The 17,991-nt window shown below is 39.3% G+C and overlaps 1 protein-coding gene across 2 annotated transcripts in view; it reads left to right on the plus strand.

Moving 5' to 3' along the window:
* The window catches only part of sdk2a (sidekick cell adhesion molecule 2a), a 438,915-nt gene that overhangs the window by 335,983 nt on the left and 84,941 nt on the right, over positions 1-17,991 (plus strand). For both annotated transcript variants that reach the window (XM_057817593.1, XM_057817594.1), the window contains exons 17-19: positions 4,691-4,831; positions 11,255-11,436; positions 16,825-16,940. In XM_057817593.1, coding sequence (XP_057673576.1) covers positions 4,691-4,831; positions 11,255-11,436; positions 16,825-16,940 — 439 coding nt within the window. The remainder of the gene's footprint in view (positions 1-4,690; positions 4,832-11,254; positions 11,437-16,824; positions 16,941-17,991) is intronic.

Genomic DNA, 17,991 nt, shown 5'->3' on the forward strand with positions numbered 1-17,991 from the left:
GGCGGCTTTCACCACGGGCCTGAGCGCACCACAGGGAAGGAGAAAGTCAGGCGGTGATTGAGCTTTTTTGGCTACTTTTTGATCCTAAATGCCTTGCAGAGCCACGCCAAAAATGAATTTATCAAGATGTCATCTTAAAATGACTTCAAAGAGTCTAGCCAGATGGTGTCTTGTCTTTCTGGTGATGTCTCACCATTGTGCGTCTCTGATTTTGATTCTGTGTGGATAACCATCTGCCCCACCCAAAAAAAAAAAAAACACACTTTCAGGTGATAACTATAAAGAAATATGTTTGAAATATAATAGAAGCAGAAAATCAGCAATCCGTCATTATACTTTGTTCTGATTCACTTGCTTTCCCTAAAGAAATCTATGAGAAGGAAATCGTCCAATCTGTCACCCTCAAAGGCACTTTTAATAACTGGACTGGTTGACGACTTCAGGTGGGGACATGGATCAAATTAAAATAGTGGGCGGAATATTTGGCTTGCAGTTCTGAAGTTGTGCAAGGTACAAGCCGCAACTGATAATAAGCCGCCACCCACCAAATTTGACACGAAAATGACAATTGTTCGTAAATAAGTCGCACTTGACTATAAGCGGCATTGTATTATGGGATATTTACACCAACAGATATGAACCGGTAACACTTTAGTTGACAAGACTGTCATAAAACCCAATGAACCACCATGAAGCTTTGAACTAACTGGCTGAAAAGCGTCATTGCTTCAAGAATCTTCATTTGGCCATCACTGCTCCTTGGGGGAGCAGGTCAATCTCTGCTGCCACCTGCTGTTGACACTGTTGTCCTCCAGCATGCCTCCTAGCATGCATTGCAGCGCTATAGATGTAAATAACAATCAAAATCATGTTCTGTGCTAATTATTTCTTTAGTTACTGTTCCATTTGTTTCATTAATTGCTGGTATTGGTATTTGGTAACACTTTATTTGACAACGGCGCCATAAGACTGACACTTAATAACATCTGTCATAAGCATTCAGAAATGCCCATGATAGTGTCATGTAGGAGTGGGAACCTCATGGTACCTTACGATACGATACGATTTGCGATACAAAGCTCACGATAACGATGATCTGACGATACGGCGATACAACGATTATCGATACATTGGTCAGGAAGTCAATCTACGTAGGATATTCTACGAACAACTAATAAACAGAAAAACAAGCTTCTGCTGTGAATTGGAATGAGTTTATCACTTGTAGACGTCCAATCCATTTGAACTGGGAGGGTGGCAGCGAATGAACATTCGTTCAACAAATACACTGGATGGCATCCCTCCCACTTCAAACGGATTGAACCACTATGGCCATCACTGGCAGCCAATGCCAGGCAATGAGGTAATTTTGGGCCATTTAAGGTCATTTACCTGTTGATTTTCAGTTACTTCCTTCTGATATTGGGGTATTTTATAGGTCACTTCCTGTTTGAGTTGCAGAACAGGAAGTGACCTGGGAATCGCCCAAATGAATAACAGTGGCTCAAACTCAACAGGAAATGACCTTAAATGCCCTAAAATGAACAGCAAGTGACCTGTAAATTCCCTGAAAATCTGACAGAATGACTGAACGCTCTGGTTTCGAATGAACGAACGTTCCCGGTCTAAATGGATTGGGCGTCAAGCACCATCAATGCAGCCTTAGAGTTAACTGAGACACTATTACGGTGGAAGATTTTGGTAGCAACTTGTTGGTTCATTTTTATTTATTTTATTTAGACATTGACACCTTTTTGATACGATATTTCGATTCTTGGCAGAAGCATATCGATAACCTTTTGGGATACAAAGTATCACGATATATCACCATTTCGATATATTGTCACACCCCTAGTGTCATGTCATAATTATGACGGTCTTATGACAGTCTTATGACGCCTCTGTCAAATAAAGTGTTACATATTAACCCGAACAAATCAACAAATAAGCGGCACTGGACTATAAGCCGCAGCTGTCCTCACTGTATTATGGGATATTTACACCAAAAGATATTAACCGGTAACACTTTCTTTGATAGCGGCATCATAAGATTGCCATAAGACCAAATGAACCACCCTGAAGCGTTGAACCAATTGGCTGAAAAGCTTCATTGCTTCAAGAAGCTTCACTTGACCATCACTGCTCCCTTGGGGGGAGGCAGTCAACCTCTGCTGCCACCTGCTGTAAACACTGTTGACGTCCAACATGCCTCCTAGCATGCATTGCAACGCCATAGATGTAAATAACAATCAAAATTCATGTTCCGTGCTAATTATTTCTTTAGTTACTTTTTCAGTTGTTTCATTAATTACTAGTTATGGTATTTGGTAACACTTTATTTGACAGCGGCGCCATAACTGACACTTAATGACATCTGTCATAAGCATTCAGAAATGCCCATGATAGTGTCATGTCATACTTATGACGGTCTTATGACGCCTCTGTCAAATAAAGTGTATTAACCCGAACAAATCAACAATACATGCCTCCTAGCATGCATTGCAACGCCATAGATGTAAATAACAATCAAAATTCATGTTCTGTGCTAATTATTTCTTCAGTGACTGTTCCAGTTGATTCATTTATCTCACTTTTGAATGGATGTAAAAGATCCGAGCTTGACATGAATGGATTTAGTGACATAATTTGCCGGATGAAACCTAATGAAATCTGTCATAAGCAGTCAGTAATGCCCATGATAGTGTCATGTCATAGTTATGACGGTCTTATGACAGTATTAGAGACGCCACTGTCAAAGTCATAATAAATCAACCAATAAGCCGGACAGGACTATAAGCCGTAAGATTCAAAATTAGGCGGAAAAAGTAGCAGTTTGTAGTCCGTCAATTACGGTATTTTTATTCCAAACTAGCAGTATGGACCACGGTTTGTGTAAGGTGAACGCAATACAACCGAATCGCAGATAAAGCATACTTTCCTTAGAGATGCAGCTGTAATGTAGTAATAGTAAAATGACACTATAAAGGGGTTATTGCCCAATCACTTTTAAATCACTGTGTACAGTATGAAAATCGAAATGAATCCCTTGGTAATATTCCAAAAATTGTACTTTCTTGTTTTTTTTAATTCAGCCTCTTGCTATAGAGTACCCAAAACCACAACATATAATCACAAACATTTAAATTTGCACATGAAGGCGTAAAGTTTGAAAGCCAACTGCGACATTAGAATCGCAACAGACACGTCTTTTGCCCAAAAGACGGCACTGTTGCCTCCACAATCAGGGATTTTCTATGCTAATTTTATGAAGTTTTGAATTTTCCGCGCTAAATGGAGGCCTACAGAGATCAATCTTATACAGAGATCCCTCCCAATTTGCACTCGTAAATGTGTGGCTTCAGTTATTCGCAGATTTTATATTTCTTAAAAATAATAATACTAATAATAATAATACTAGGAAAAAAAAACTGGGCCTGCAAGGGCCCTCGCAGTTTGGCGCAACTCGGACAGCACGCAGCTCAGGTTGGTGGCAGATCGTTCCCCTCTCATCATCTCATGAGATATTAACATTTGCTGGAAACTCACCTCTTTTTTTGTGTGGAACCTCTTCCGTGTGGTGGGCATGGCTGACAGAGAGGTTTTTGTATTTCCTGAGTTGAGAAATCCATTCACACCTAGGTGGAAAAAAACTTATTGAAGAGGGTCCTACAAAAAAGGAGGCGCTACTGAGCTGTGAAGCCAGGCTCTTATTCAAAACCAAAATGAATCATCTAATTGGACCAATTTGACCAAGAGTGACAAATTTGTTGACGAACAAAGGGTCGTCATGGCAACAGATAAAGTAAAATGAAGTATTACAAAAAGGTCTTGTAACTACACTCAACAACCTGAAAGGAACTGGACATGCCAAAAAAAAGGCTGACTTTGGCACTCCACCCAGGTCAAGCCCCTGAATGAAAACTCATCATTTTGATAACTTTAGATCTCATGTGTCTCATGAACAGTCTCACCAATTTGAGGAAGATCCAACTAACTCCCTAGGTGTCAAAGTCTCAAATGTGCAGCATCGATAAAAATTGCACATTCAATCCAAAATACCCGAATACTCGTTCGGATTTACTCGTTTACTCGAATCTGTGCGCTGATTGGCTGAGACGCATCATCCAAGCATCATTCGATATGGGCGTTCACCTCTCTAGGGTCTTACAGTGGAGAAAGACCACACGTTGCGCTGCAATGCCTCGCTACTTTTTTTTATCTTTTTCGTTTTATCAACTTACATTTAGTGCATGTGACAAACTTACAAAAACGTTCGCAAAACAACCGTCTAATGTATTATATATTATATATATGTGTTTAATATAACTATTTAATAGTATTTTATTTTACATATATCTTATTGATGTCCTAATTATTAAATTTGCATGTTTAAAAACCATGAATGAAAATATACATACAGTATACTGTATGTAAATAGGCTGCTCCTCAACTTGCAGATTTTCGATTTTCACGGGGAAAATCTGTAAAAATTTCAAGAAAATCGCTCGAGCTGTTTTGGAGACCGAAACACACACCCACACAAACCCCATGTGCCCACAAGCTTCCATTTATATATAATTTTAAATTCATATTACTTGTAACTCGAATCAATTGACCATAAAATGCATACAAAAATGGCAACTTTCACTAGTATTTTCCATTTTGCGTGACTGAATTTTCCCACTTCCAGTCTTACCCTTCCAGAGGAGCCCCCAAGCGCGCCCCCGCAGACGGTGATGGCCAGCGGCCGCACCAATCAGTCCATCATGATCCAGTGGCAGCCACCGCCCGAGAGCCACCAGAACGGCCCCCTCCAGGGCTACGTCATCAGGTGAGATCACCATGGCAACCCGGCATCGTCCGGCCGGCTTCCATTTCAATGTGACAATAACCGGCGCGGCAGCCAGCTCCACTCTGCCGCCAATTAGATTCCTCCGGCTCCTTTCAGCACCTGTCAGCGCTCCCCTTTGTGCCTTCTTTATCTGCAGCAATTACTTGTCTTTCTATTACTGCTCTGCTCTCAATTCATTCAGTCACCACGCTCGTAACTCAAAGCGCACGTACTGCATCTTTTACTCAGGGCAGTTTCACACTAGCACTGCTTGGTCCTAAACGGACCAGAGTTCTTTTTCTGAAGCAGACCATAGACTTTACTATCAATTGACGGGAAACGGAGCGCGGGGACGCTCCGTAGGGGGCCTATTTTCAAAAACATAAAACTCAAATATTTTCAAAACCAAAGCTGCTAGCGACCTAAAACCAAAACAGGCACCTCTCTAAGGGATATATGAGTCTCCATGAGCAGCAGCATTAAGAATTTTTTTTTTTTTTAAATCAAAGCGCTTTCCTAATAAAATACCCATTACTTTTTATATACACTGCTGGCCAAAAGTATTGGCACCCCTGCATTTCTGTCAGATAATGCTCAATTTCTCCCAGAAAATGATTGCAATTCCAAATGCTTTGGTAGTAATATCTTCATTTACTTTGCTTGCAATGAAAAAACACAAAAGAGAATTGGAAAAACATTAAATCATTATAATTTTACACAAAACTCCAAAAATAGGCCGAACAAACGTATTAGCACCCTTTGAAAAATCATGTGGTGCTTCTCTAATTTGTGTAATTAACAGCACCTGTGACTTACCTGTGGCACATAACAGGTGGTGGCAATAACTAAATCACACATGCAGCCAGTTAAAATGGATTAAAGTTGACTCAACCTGTGTCCTTGTGTGTACCACATTGAGCATGGAGAAAAAAAAGAAGACCAAAGAAATGTCTGAGGATTTGACAAGCAAAGTTGTGAGGAAGCATGGGCAATCTCAAGGCTACAAGTCCTTCTCCAAAGACCTGAATGTTCCTCCGGTGTCTACCGTGCGCAGTGTCATCAATAAGTGTAAAGCGCATGGCACTGTGGCTAACCTCCCTAGATGTAGACGGAAAGGAAAAAATGATGAGAGATTTCAACGAAAGATTGTGCGAATGGTGGATAATGAACCTCGACTAACACCCAAACGAGTTCAAGCTGTCCTGCAGTCCGAGGGTACAACAGTGTCAACCCATAGTATCCGTCGGCGTCTGAATGAAAAGGGACTATATGGTAGGATACACAGAAAGACCCCACTTCTGACCCAGAGATGTACAAAAGACAGGTTGGAGTTTGCCAAAATTTACCTGAGAAAGCCAAAAATGTTTTGGAAGAATGTTCTCTGGTCAGATGAGGCAAAAGTAGAGCTTTTTGGGAAAAGGTATCAACATAGAGTGTACAGGGGGAAAAAACGAGGCCTTCAAAAAAAAAAAACACGGTCCCCAAAATCAAACATGGAGGAGGTTTCCTGATATTTTGGGGTTGTGTTGCTGCCTCTCACACTGGACTGCTTGACCGTGTGCATGGCATTATTAAGTCTGAAGACTACCAACAAATTTTGCAGCATAAGGTAGGGCCAAGTGTGAGAAAGCTGGGTCTCCCTCAGAGGTCATAGGTCTTCCAGCAGGACAATGGTCCAAAACAGACTTCAGAAAGCACGAGAAAATGGTTTGAGAGAAAGCACTGGAGACTTCTAAAGGGGTTGCAATGAGTCCAGACCTGAATCCCATAGAACACCTGTGGAGAGATCTGAAAATGGCAGTTTGGAGAAGGCACCCTTAAAATCTCAGAGACCTGGAGCAGTTGGCCAAAGAAGAATGGTCTAAAACTTTTTTTCATTGAACAGGATATATATTTTTCAAAACATATTAGCAAATTGGTTAAAGTTAAAATAACTTAAAAAATAAATAAATAAGTAAAAATATTCAAAATAAAATTAAAATAAATGCTTTAGGTGAGCCAAAACCCTCAGCCACAGCTCAACATTATTACCATCAGAACAAAAATTATTGAATTATTTTCCATAAAAAGCACGTGTGTATGACTCGTATCATGTTCACATTATACACACACTCTCTTTCTCAACACAGACAGTTGCCAGAGAGAAAAAAACCACCACGTTTTTTCACCGCTAGACACACTAAACACGCTGGAGTTAACTCTCGTAGCTGGTGGAAAACGTTCATGAGACTGTTTACTAACCTTTAATTTTGTTTAACTGCCATATCATATTGGAGGTATTGCCTCCTCGGCAGCCACCCTCCGCAAAAATGTTTTAAATGTCAGCTCCTCTACGTCGCAGTATTCCCATACCAGCGACTTCCTTTTCTTCGATAGGGGGGAAAAAATCATGAGTTTCACCTCCTCCATCCATTGTGTAGCATAGCTGACTCACTGATACTGAGCAACAACCGGTTGGGGAGGGTTCAGCCTTGCAGCTGCAAGTGAGGGATTTCTCCATGCATTTTTGTGATATAAAAAAATAGCTAATACCTTAGCACTGGAGGTCCCTGAGTTTTTTTTTTGGGGCTATAAAAAAGACCAGAAAGACATCAGATGACCCCAAATACCAAACTGACTACTTGGCTTTGTCAAACAATAGACCTCTCAAGCAAGCAATCTAGCAGGCAACCCCACTACACGCTCCTGTGGAGTCGCTGTGTAGGTGTGAATGGGGGGTTTCACTCTGGATAGCTGCAATTAGCATCTTGAATATAAAAGAAACTGTTTGATTTCTTGGTAGGTCTTGCAAAGGAATTGGCTCACTCTCATGTGGGCGCAAAGAAGCCGCAAAATGAAAAATTGCTTCGGAACAACCTCCAACATCTAGCCCCGGGAAAAGGACGAAGTGTCATATGTCACCACATAAAAAATGTTTTGTTTTATATAGGGCTGTAAAAATTATCGCGTTAACGGGCGGCAATTAATTTTTCTAATTAATCACGTTAAAATATTTGACGCAATTAACGCACATGCCCCGCTCAGACAAATTTAAATGACTGTACAGTCAAATGCTCACTTGTTAATTGTGTTTTGTGGAGTTTTGCTGCCCTCTGCTGTTTGGGTGCGACTGATTTTATAGGCTTCAGCACCCATGAGCATTGTGTAAGTAATTATTGACATCAACAATGGCGGGCTACTAGTTTATTTTTTGCTTGAAAATTTTACAAATTTTATTAAAACGAAAACATGAAGAGGGGTTTTAATATAAAATTTCTGTAACTTGAACTAACATTTATCTTTCTATCCATGAATCGCTTTAACAGAATGTCAATAATGTTAATGCCATCTTGTTGATTTGTTATAATAAACAAATACAGTCCTTATGTACCGCATATCGAATATATATATATATATATATATATATATATATATATATATATATATATATATATATATATATATATATATATATATATATATCCATCTTGTGTATTATCTTTCCATTCCACCAATAATATACAGGAAAAGTATGGCATATTTTATAGAAGGTTTGAATTGCGATTAATTGCGATTAATTACAATTAATTAATTTTGAAGCTGTAATTAACTCAATTAAAAATTTTAATCATTTGACAGCCCTAGTTTTTTATTACACTATCCCTTGTATATTGTTTAATTTTGTTGTCTTTTTACATAGATTTCTTTATTGAATAAAAAGCTTTTTTGTGCAAAAAATGACTTGTTTTGTGCATCATCAGCCACACATCATCAGCAATATGACAATTATCGCTCCATACATACAAGAAGCAGTGCAAGTAAATATTCAGGGAGATTGAGACAGCTGTTCTTTCTCAATGCTGTAATGTCAGACAGTGCTCTGCAACAAATCCCCAGCAAAAAAAGATCTCTGCTATCTTCCCAATTTTGTCAAATCGTGATCAAATCGATCACATTAGACAACCATACTGAGCAGTTACCAAACACTAAAACATAATGATGAGGTGATTAGGCGGTAGAAATAAGTTTATACTGTAAAATAAACTGAAAAATAGAGTTAAGATGGGTGAGTTGTAGTGCTGATATGCACCAAGGTGTAAAAGACAGCAAAGTTCCATACTGCATTGTATGTGGATGACAGGTAGTGTCGTAACCTTTCCCCTCAATTCAGAGATGCTGTCTGTTCTTTGACAAAACATTCTCTTTTACACCTCTGAAACCATCAAACCATCCACCTGAATGAATAATGATGAGTGACTGTTAAATTTTCAGTTTTCATTCACTCGTATGATTTGACGATGTGTGAGGAAGACATTAAAACACAGTTTATATTTTCTTTTTTGCTGGGATTCACTGAGAAGAAGTGCCCGACATGAAATCACCACAAAGGAACAATTGTCTGAATCACTCTCTATAAAAAAGGTGTAGGCTAACTGCAGCTTTTGGAATATGTAAGGCAAGGCAAGGCAAATTTATTTATATAGCACAATTCAACGCAAGGCAATTCAAAGTGCTTTACATCACATGAAGATCATAAAAATCACATTTAAATGAATACAACGTAAAAACCAAGACAATCAGAATCGGAAATAAAATTATACATAAAAATCGCATTTAATAACAAATAAAATAAAAATACATAAATAAAAATAAAACAAAAACTACTACTAATAATAATTGAAATCTGCAATGGAGATAAGCACAAGAGGAATAGAAAGCAAGTAGATTGAAATATATAGACAGTTATGGATATACAGTGCTAAACAAAAGCGTTTTTAGCCCTGATTTAAAAGAGCTAACAGTTTGAGCATACTTCAGACGTTCAGGTAACTTGTTCCAGAGGTGAGGAGCATAATAACTAAATGCTGCCTCACCCTGCTTGGTTCTTGTTCTTGGAACATGCAGAAGACCGGTTCCAGACGACCTTAGAGGTCTAGATGTCTCATAGGAATCTAACAAATCAAGCATGTATTTTGGTCCAAGGCCATTAAGTGTTTTATAGACGAGCAGTAGTATTTTATAGTCTATCCTTTGACTCACTGGAAGCCAGTGTAGCGATTTCAAAACCGGTGTAATGTGGTCCAGCTTCCTTGTATTTGTGAGGACTCTGGCTGCAGCATGTAAAAAGGTTGTCCGCCCGATTGCCTGCCTGAGCGGCAGTGTTGTTAATCTTACTGAAAAAAAATAATTAATTATAGTTACAAATTACTTCTCCCAAAAAGTAATTGCGTTAGTAACTCAATTACCTGAATGTAAGAGTAATTAGTTACTTGGCAAAGTAATTGGTGATAATTACTTTTTTATTATTTTTTTCCTCACAAAAAAAAAAAAAAAAAAAAAAAAAAAAAACATTGGCCACACTATGTGAAGTTTTTTTGTGAAGGTTTTTGGTACAATTGGCCCGAGCCCAATTCTTTACCCTAATTTACCCTTTACCCTGAATCAACTGTTAAAAGTTGTTAAAATTGCTCCCATTATTGCATTAGTTCCCTTCTCTCTACTTTCGACATATGAAAGTTTTAAAACTGTTTCATCATTTAAAGATAGATTCAAGTCAAGATTTTGCCGATTTAGAAGTATTTTAGATAAAAAGTTACTTAGGTTCGCTAGGAACGTTCTCTGCAACAGAGCCGTCCTAAAAAGTCTACTGCTTTAAGATGGCGGCTGTCTACTAACGCATTTAGTGCCATGTCTGTCATTTTGCATCTAGTTATATCTATATACAGTACATGTGATATCTACCATGTCTACCATATCTACCATAACATGGGGGCGTAGTTTGTAGGCTATCGGCTACAACATGTATTATTGGAGCTACCTAGCATCGCGTTTGCTCCTCGTCACAATTTTCTTGCCTCCTCCCCACTCCTGCTCTGCTCTGTTGTCTCGGTGAGTCCGTCTCCCTCAGACTTTTCGACCAATATAGTAACGCATAGTAACGCATGCCTTTCCATCCTCAGTAACGGTAACGGCGTTGCCAAGATGAGAAAAGTAATTAATTAGATTACCCAGTACTGAAAAAAATAACGCCGTTAGTAACGCCGTTATATTGTAACGCCGTTATTAACAACACTGCTGAGCGGTCCACTGTCCGACAAAGCCAAGGCAGCCCTCCCCTGCAAACACTCAAGATGCTAATTGGAGCAATCCAACCCTGTGGTTTTGCGAGTGTGAATGGGAATGACTTATTAAGACTTCGATGCTCACAAAAGATATGCTGATTTGAGTCAGATGACCCTTCTTTGGATACAAAAGTGATTGGTATCAACTGATCCACCCTTGGTAGTTCTAGTAGGGATGGTATGGCGGAAACTTTTCGCGGTTTTGAAACCTTGACGTTTTTATACCATGGTTTACCTTGAAACCGGTAATCAGCACATGTCTAGTTGCTGGTTGTGTAAAAAATGAATAAAATTGATTGTTTTTTCTTTTACGAATGGCCAGGTACTGTCTGTCAGGGCTTCCTGTGGACTGCCAGATCAAGAACATTACCAACCCAGATCAGAGCAGTCTGCTCCTCGAGGACCTCATCATATGGACCAACTACGAGATGGAGGTGGCCGCCTACAACGGTGCGGGCAGGGGCGTCTACAGCCACAAGGTTACAGAGTGGACGCTGCAGGGAGGTGAGCGCCATGCCATGCAGCTCTATACAAGCTTATGCAAATGTTGGCAGGATTGGACTTTCAATGACCTACTTCAAGCAAATACGCTCGACAAATGATGATAATGTGAGGGAGCGGAAAGCAGACGGACGCTTCACTCGAAATGCATGCAGGGCTTGCAAAAAACATTTCAAAGTAGGGAAAGGTGTGAGGGATTCATACATTTTGGAATCTTTTCTTGCACTTCATAGTGGAAGGAGCCATATTTTAGAACTCATCTTGAGTTTTCACAAGTTTTACTGTAGTAACTGCACTTTACTGTAGAGCAGAGGTGGGTAGTAACTAGGGCTGTCAAACGATTAAAATTTGTAATCGAGTTAATTACAGCTTAAAAATTAATTAATCGTAATTAATCCCAATTCAAACCATCTCTAAAATATGCCATATTTTTCTGTAAATTATTGTTGGAATGGAAAGATAAGACACAAAACGGATATATACATTCAACATACGGTACATAAGTACTCTATTTGTTTATTATAACAATAAATCAACAATATGGCATTAACATTAACATTCTCTTAAAGTGATCCATGGATAGAAAGACTTGTAGTTCTTAATAGATAAATGTTAGTACAAGTTATAGAAATTTTATATGAAAACCCCACTTAATGTTTTCGTTTTATTAAAATTTGTAAAATTTTCAATCAAAAAATTAACTAGTAGCTCGCCATTGTTGATGTCAATAATTACACCATGCTCACTCATGGTACTAACCCATAAAATCAATTGGACCCAAGTGCCAGCAGAGGGCGCCAAACACAAAAAAAACAAGTAACAAGCAGATATTACACTGTACTGTCATTTTAATCTGTTTGGGCGGGAGATGTGGGTTAATGGCGTCAAATATTTTAACGTGATTAATTTAAAAAATTAATTACCGCCCGTTAACGCGATAATTTTGACAGCCCTAGTAGTAACGCGTTACATTTACTCAGTTACATTTACTTGAGTAACTTTTTGAGAAAAATGTACTTCTTAGAGTAGTTTTACCACACAATACTTTTTCTTAAGTAGATTTGTAAAGAAGCACTACTCTTACTCCACTACTTCAGGCTACTCTAGAGTCGTTACATTTTTCATTTTTATTCTACATATTGACTTTATTACAGCCAGAGATGCCGACAGTTTCACCAATGAGACGTCGAAACAATAACCACATCACTCCATTTTACCAATCCGAGTTAACAATGATTTTTCTCCATTAGAGGGCACTTATGCACTTTGGCTGGGTGATGTTTCTTGTTGTTGTTCTGGTCTGAATTCAATGATTTTTCTGTCATCATTTTGGCCTTATATGGTCATGTAATAGATTATGATACAGTATAATAATAACAGTTCATATCGATTAAGTTGTGCTGAGAAAAAAAACAAAAAAAAAAACATGATTTAAAAAAATCAAACATTGTAAATAGTTACCCACAATGTTACTCTTGAGTATTCTTTTTAAAGAATACTTTTATGCTTGTACTTGAGTCAATTTTTGGACCACTACTTTTTACTTTTAATATTATTTAGAAGTAACGCTATTTTTACCTGAGTAAATCTGTTGGCTATTCTACCCACCTATGCTGCAGAGTAAAATAAAAGTACATTATATCGGTAATTGTTTTTTTTAAAGTGATCATCCAAATATATCACGAAGTTTTAAAAGGTACATACATACTAGTACATTGAATAACTGTAATATTGATTTGTACAATTAAATATACATTTGATTATAATTAAAACATTGAATTCCATTTCTAAATAATGAGCATTTTAAATTTTGCATGAACATACATTTATATATTTACAAATACAACAATAATGAATTTACAAAATTACACTGAAATGTTTTCATATCATTTGTATTTTTTCTTTTACATTTACATACATTTGGATGATTACTAAACTGTCCCTACAGTTCAGTAATATGCACCCACAGATGACTAAACTGTGGGTACAAAACATGCTTTATTGATTGATGACACCTGAAACTACAGTGTTCGTGGCTACCAAAGAAAACATTAGTTACCTTTCAAACCAATCTAGTTCGTGTGCAGCTGCTTGCTCGTTGGTCTGTCGGCTTTTGGGTCTCCGGCAAAACAAATTGAGGACTACCGTATCTTAATTGCGGGTATTGATTAGAGGTCGACCGATATGCGGATTTTCAAATGCCGATACCGATATGTAAACAAATTTCAGCCATCTGTCAATCATCGTTAACCTTAATAAGCAACTCCAGGGCACTGCATGACCAAGAAAAGGAGCAGGAGGAAGACTACGTGATCGGATCGGGACAGTTCATCTGTATTTATTTTTTAATTGAAAAAAAATTCTGTGATGGACTGAGGGCGCGAAGTAGCGAGGGATCATTGTATTAAACCCACCAGGACATCACGATGAGGTATAAATAAGTGAGAGTTTAAGAAGCTCGCCATGCTAAAGCGAATGCTAACGCAAAAACTACGCTAAGGCTACGAGTTACATTTAGGAGTGTGTTGATCACTCAATAAACACATTAAAAGGCTAAAGCATCATTGCATATTCTCTCATGCAAGATTACATCTGCTCCTCACGATGCCTCAGCAGAGCTCTAAACATCCTCAAGGACAGCTCACATCCTGGCTCCCAGCTGTTTGAACTGATCCCTCTGGTGTTTAAAAGCAAGAACAAACAGACTGAGGAACAGTTTCTTTACTAAAGCCATCTCCACCCTGAACAGCCATATGTAACACCACATCACCCAATGTCCAATATTCATTTACGTGCAATATACGATGTGCAATACTTACTAAGTGCAATATTCAGTGCCTCACTGTCAACTGCGGCCACTTCAATTATTTGCACTGCCTGAACATAGGACTACCTCATACATATTTTATACTATTTATTTTTTTTTTTTTACTTTTATTCTTACAAGCCACTTTCGAGATTTTACTTGTGCAATATTCAATGCCTTTACTGTCAACTGCTGCTACTTCAATTATTTGCACTGCCTGAACATAGACTACTTCGTACATATTATGTATTTTATATTTATTTAGATTTTATACTTTATTCTTCCAAGCCACTTTCGAGATTTTTTTACTTGTCCTGCACTGTAAAGGAAGATGCTCCACAATTTCATTGTACAACCGTATAATGACAATAAAGGGCTGTTCTATTCTATTCTATTCTATTCTATTCTATTCTATTCTATTCTATTCTATTCTATTCTATTCTAAGCCTGAAGTTTCCTGTAGCAGCCTGCCTTCAAGCTGCTGCAGGGCCCTTCCGGGGTCCTACCGTCAGTCAGCCCACACAGATGCCTGATCAAAATCGATTTTTATCGTCTTTTTTTTTTTTAAATAATCGGCCAATGGCTGATTTTGGGGAAAAAAGTCCATATATCGGTCCGATCGGCCAATTTACCGGTCGACCTCTAGTACAGATTACTAAAATGTGGGTACAGATTAGCTATGAAAAATATTTTTTTCTACTCTGGCACCCAGGCGGGTCAGTAATACTGTCATACAGACTTTATGAATACATACTAAACTTAGAAATATACACTAACCGGCCACTTTATTAGGTACACCATGCTAGTAACGGGTTGGGCCCCCTTTTGCCTTCAGAACTACCTCAATTCTTCATGGCATAGATTCCACAGCCTTGGAAGCCTTCCTCAATCTCCTGCAGTTCAAACCGAGCGTCAGTATGGGGAAGAAAGGTGATTTGAGTGACTTTGAACGTGGCATGGTTGTTGGTGCCAGAAGGGCTGGTCTGAGTATTTCAGAAATTGCTGATCTACTGGGATTTTCATGTTCTAGGGTTTATAGAGAATGGTCCGAAAAAGAAATAATATCCAGTGAGTGGCAGTTCTGTGGGCGGAAATGCCTTGTTGATGCCAGAGGTCAGAGGAGAATGGCCAGACTGGTTCGAGCTGATAGAAAGGCAACATTGACTCAAATAACCACCCGTTAGAACCAAGGTAGGCAGAAGAGCATCTATGAATGCACAGTATGTCGAACTTTGAGGCAGATGGGCTACAGCAGCAGAAGACCACGCCGGGTGCCACTCTTTTCATCTAAGAACAGGAAACTGAGGCTACAATTTGCACAAGCTCATCGAAATTGGAAAACAGAAGATTGGAAAAACGTTGCCTGGTCTGAAGAGTCTCGATTTCTGCTGCGACATTCGGATGGTAGGGTCAGAATTTGGCGTCAACAACATGAAAGCATGGATCCATCCTGCCTTGTATCAACGGTTCAGGCTGGTGGTAGTGGTGTAATGGTGTGGGGAATATTTTCTTGGCGCTCTTTGGGCCCAATTGAGCGTCGTTGGAACGCCACAACCTACCTGAGTATTGTTGCTGACCATATCCATCCCTTTATGACCACAATATACCCAACTTCTGATGGCAACTTTCAGCAGGATAATGCGCCATGTCATTAAGATGGAATCATCTCAGACTGGTTTCTTGAACATGACAATGAGTTCACTGCACTCAAATGGCCTCCACAGTCACCAGATCTCAATCCAATGGAGCATCTTTGGGATGTGGTGGAACAGAAGATTCGCATCATGGATGTGCAGCCGACAAATCTGCACCAACTGTGTGATGCCATCATGACAATATGGACCAAACTCTCTGAGGAATGCTTCCAGCACCTTGTTGAATCTATGCCACGAAGAATTGAGGCAGTTCTGAAGGCAAAAGGGGATCCAACCCGTTACTAGCATGGTGTACCTAATAAAGTGGCCGGTGAGTGTATATATTTATGTATATAAAACAATACAATTTTGTTTTTATTTGAAAGTTCATTCAAGTTCACTGTGCATCAAAACAGTCAGATGTTTCCTTCTGCAATGCTTGTTTTTTTTCTTCACCCATACAACTAAATTCTGGTCATATAGTTGTTGTTTTTTAATATTTTGAAAATGGTTTAAATTCCTTGAAGGCACAAGTGACACTAACACCATATTTTGCCCTTTATCCCCTTACCAAGTGTAAATATGAATTTCATCATCGCCAAAACATAACAGGCTTATTTGGAAGCTGGCGTCTCGTGAATTTGTCGACGGTCCCCATTGGAAATGCAGAAGGGGAGCCGTAAAGCGCGTTTAAGCTCAAAGAGAATCCGGGATGTGCAGCGCGGATCTGTCGGTGGCCTTCATTAATTACTTGACTTTTCCGCCCCCTTATGCGGCCTTGCGTCAGTTGGACGTGTCGGCTTCAAAGACATGCGCCGCGGGGTTCACCTGGAAGGCGCCCCAGGCGACGAGTCACACTCCGGCAGCTTGACGGAACCAGACGACGCGTGCCGGGTTTCTGCTTTCTCGGCCTCGCGCTCATTTTCTTTCTCCTTCATGGTCCTCGTTCAGTGCCCACGGTGCCGCCGGGAAACGTGCAAGCCGAGCCGGTCAACTCTACCACCGTGCGCTTTACCTGGAGCGCGCCCAGCCCGCAGTTTATCAACGGAATCAACCAAGGCTACAAGGTGAGATGGCCCTCTCTGGCCACTAGAGGGGACTTAAGACCCAGGAGTCTGAGTGGTGAGCTTTGACCTCGGCAGTCCCCTGATAGCTGCTCTGCTTTTAACGACCAGTCATATCAAGCGTTCCTCATTCTCCAACCACGCCCACTGCCCCCCCACAAGACAAAAGATGTATTTTTCTTTATCATTATTATTTTGAGTAGTGATCTATAAGTACCTTATAAACCACTACCCACCAAATTTGACACGAAACGGCATTTGTTCATAGATAAGCCGCACTAGACTATAAGCCGCAGCTATCCTCACTGTTTTATGGGATATTTACACCAAAAGATATTAATCGGTAACACTTTATTTGACAACGGCATCATAAGACTGTCATAGGACCAAATGAACCACCATGAAACTTTGAAGCAATTGACTGCATTGCTTCAAGAAGCTTCATTTGGCCATCACTGCTCCCTTGGAGGAGACAGTCAACCTCTGCTGCCACCTGCTGTCAACATTGTTCTAGTCCAACATGCCTCCTAGCATGCATTGCAGCGCCACAGATGTAAATAACAATCAAAATTCATGTTCTGTGCTAATTATTTCTTCAGTTACTGTTCATTAATTGCTATTTATGGTATCTGGTAATACTTTATTTGACGGTGGCGGTATGAGACTGTCATAAGACCATCATAATTATGAAATGACACTACAATGAGCATTAATGAATACTTATGACAGATGTCATTATGTGTCATCTGGCAAATGATCTTATTTTTGAATGGATGTAAAAGAGCCATGCAGGACATACAGTGCCCTCCATAATTATGGGCACCCCTGGTTAAGATGTGTTTTTTAGCTTCTAATATTTTTTTTATGTTCAAATAATATGGGACCTTAATGGAAAAAATAGAAAAATCCAACTTTCAATACAAGTGCATTTATTCAGTGGGGGAAAAAATCCCACATAAAGAAATAATTATTTGACATCAAATAATGTGTGTCACAATTATTAGCACCCCTGGTGTTAATACTTTGTACAACCCCCTTTTGCCAACAAAACAAG

Source organism: Corythoichthys intestinalis, chromosome 16 (assembly GCF_030265065.1).
Source record: "Corythoichthys intestinalis isolate RoL2023-P3 chromosome 16, ASM3026506v1, whole genome shotgun sequence".
In the NCBI taxonomy this organism is placed as follows: domain Eukaryota; kingdom Metazoa; phylum Chordata; class Actinopteri; order Syngnathiformes; family Syngnathidae; genus Corythoichthys; species Corythoichthys intestinalis.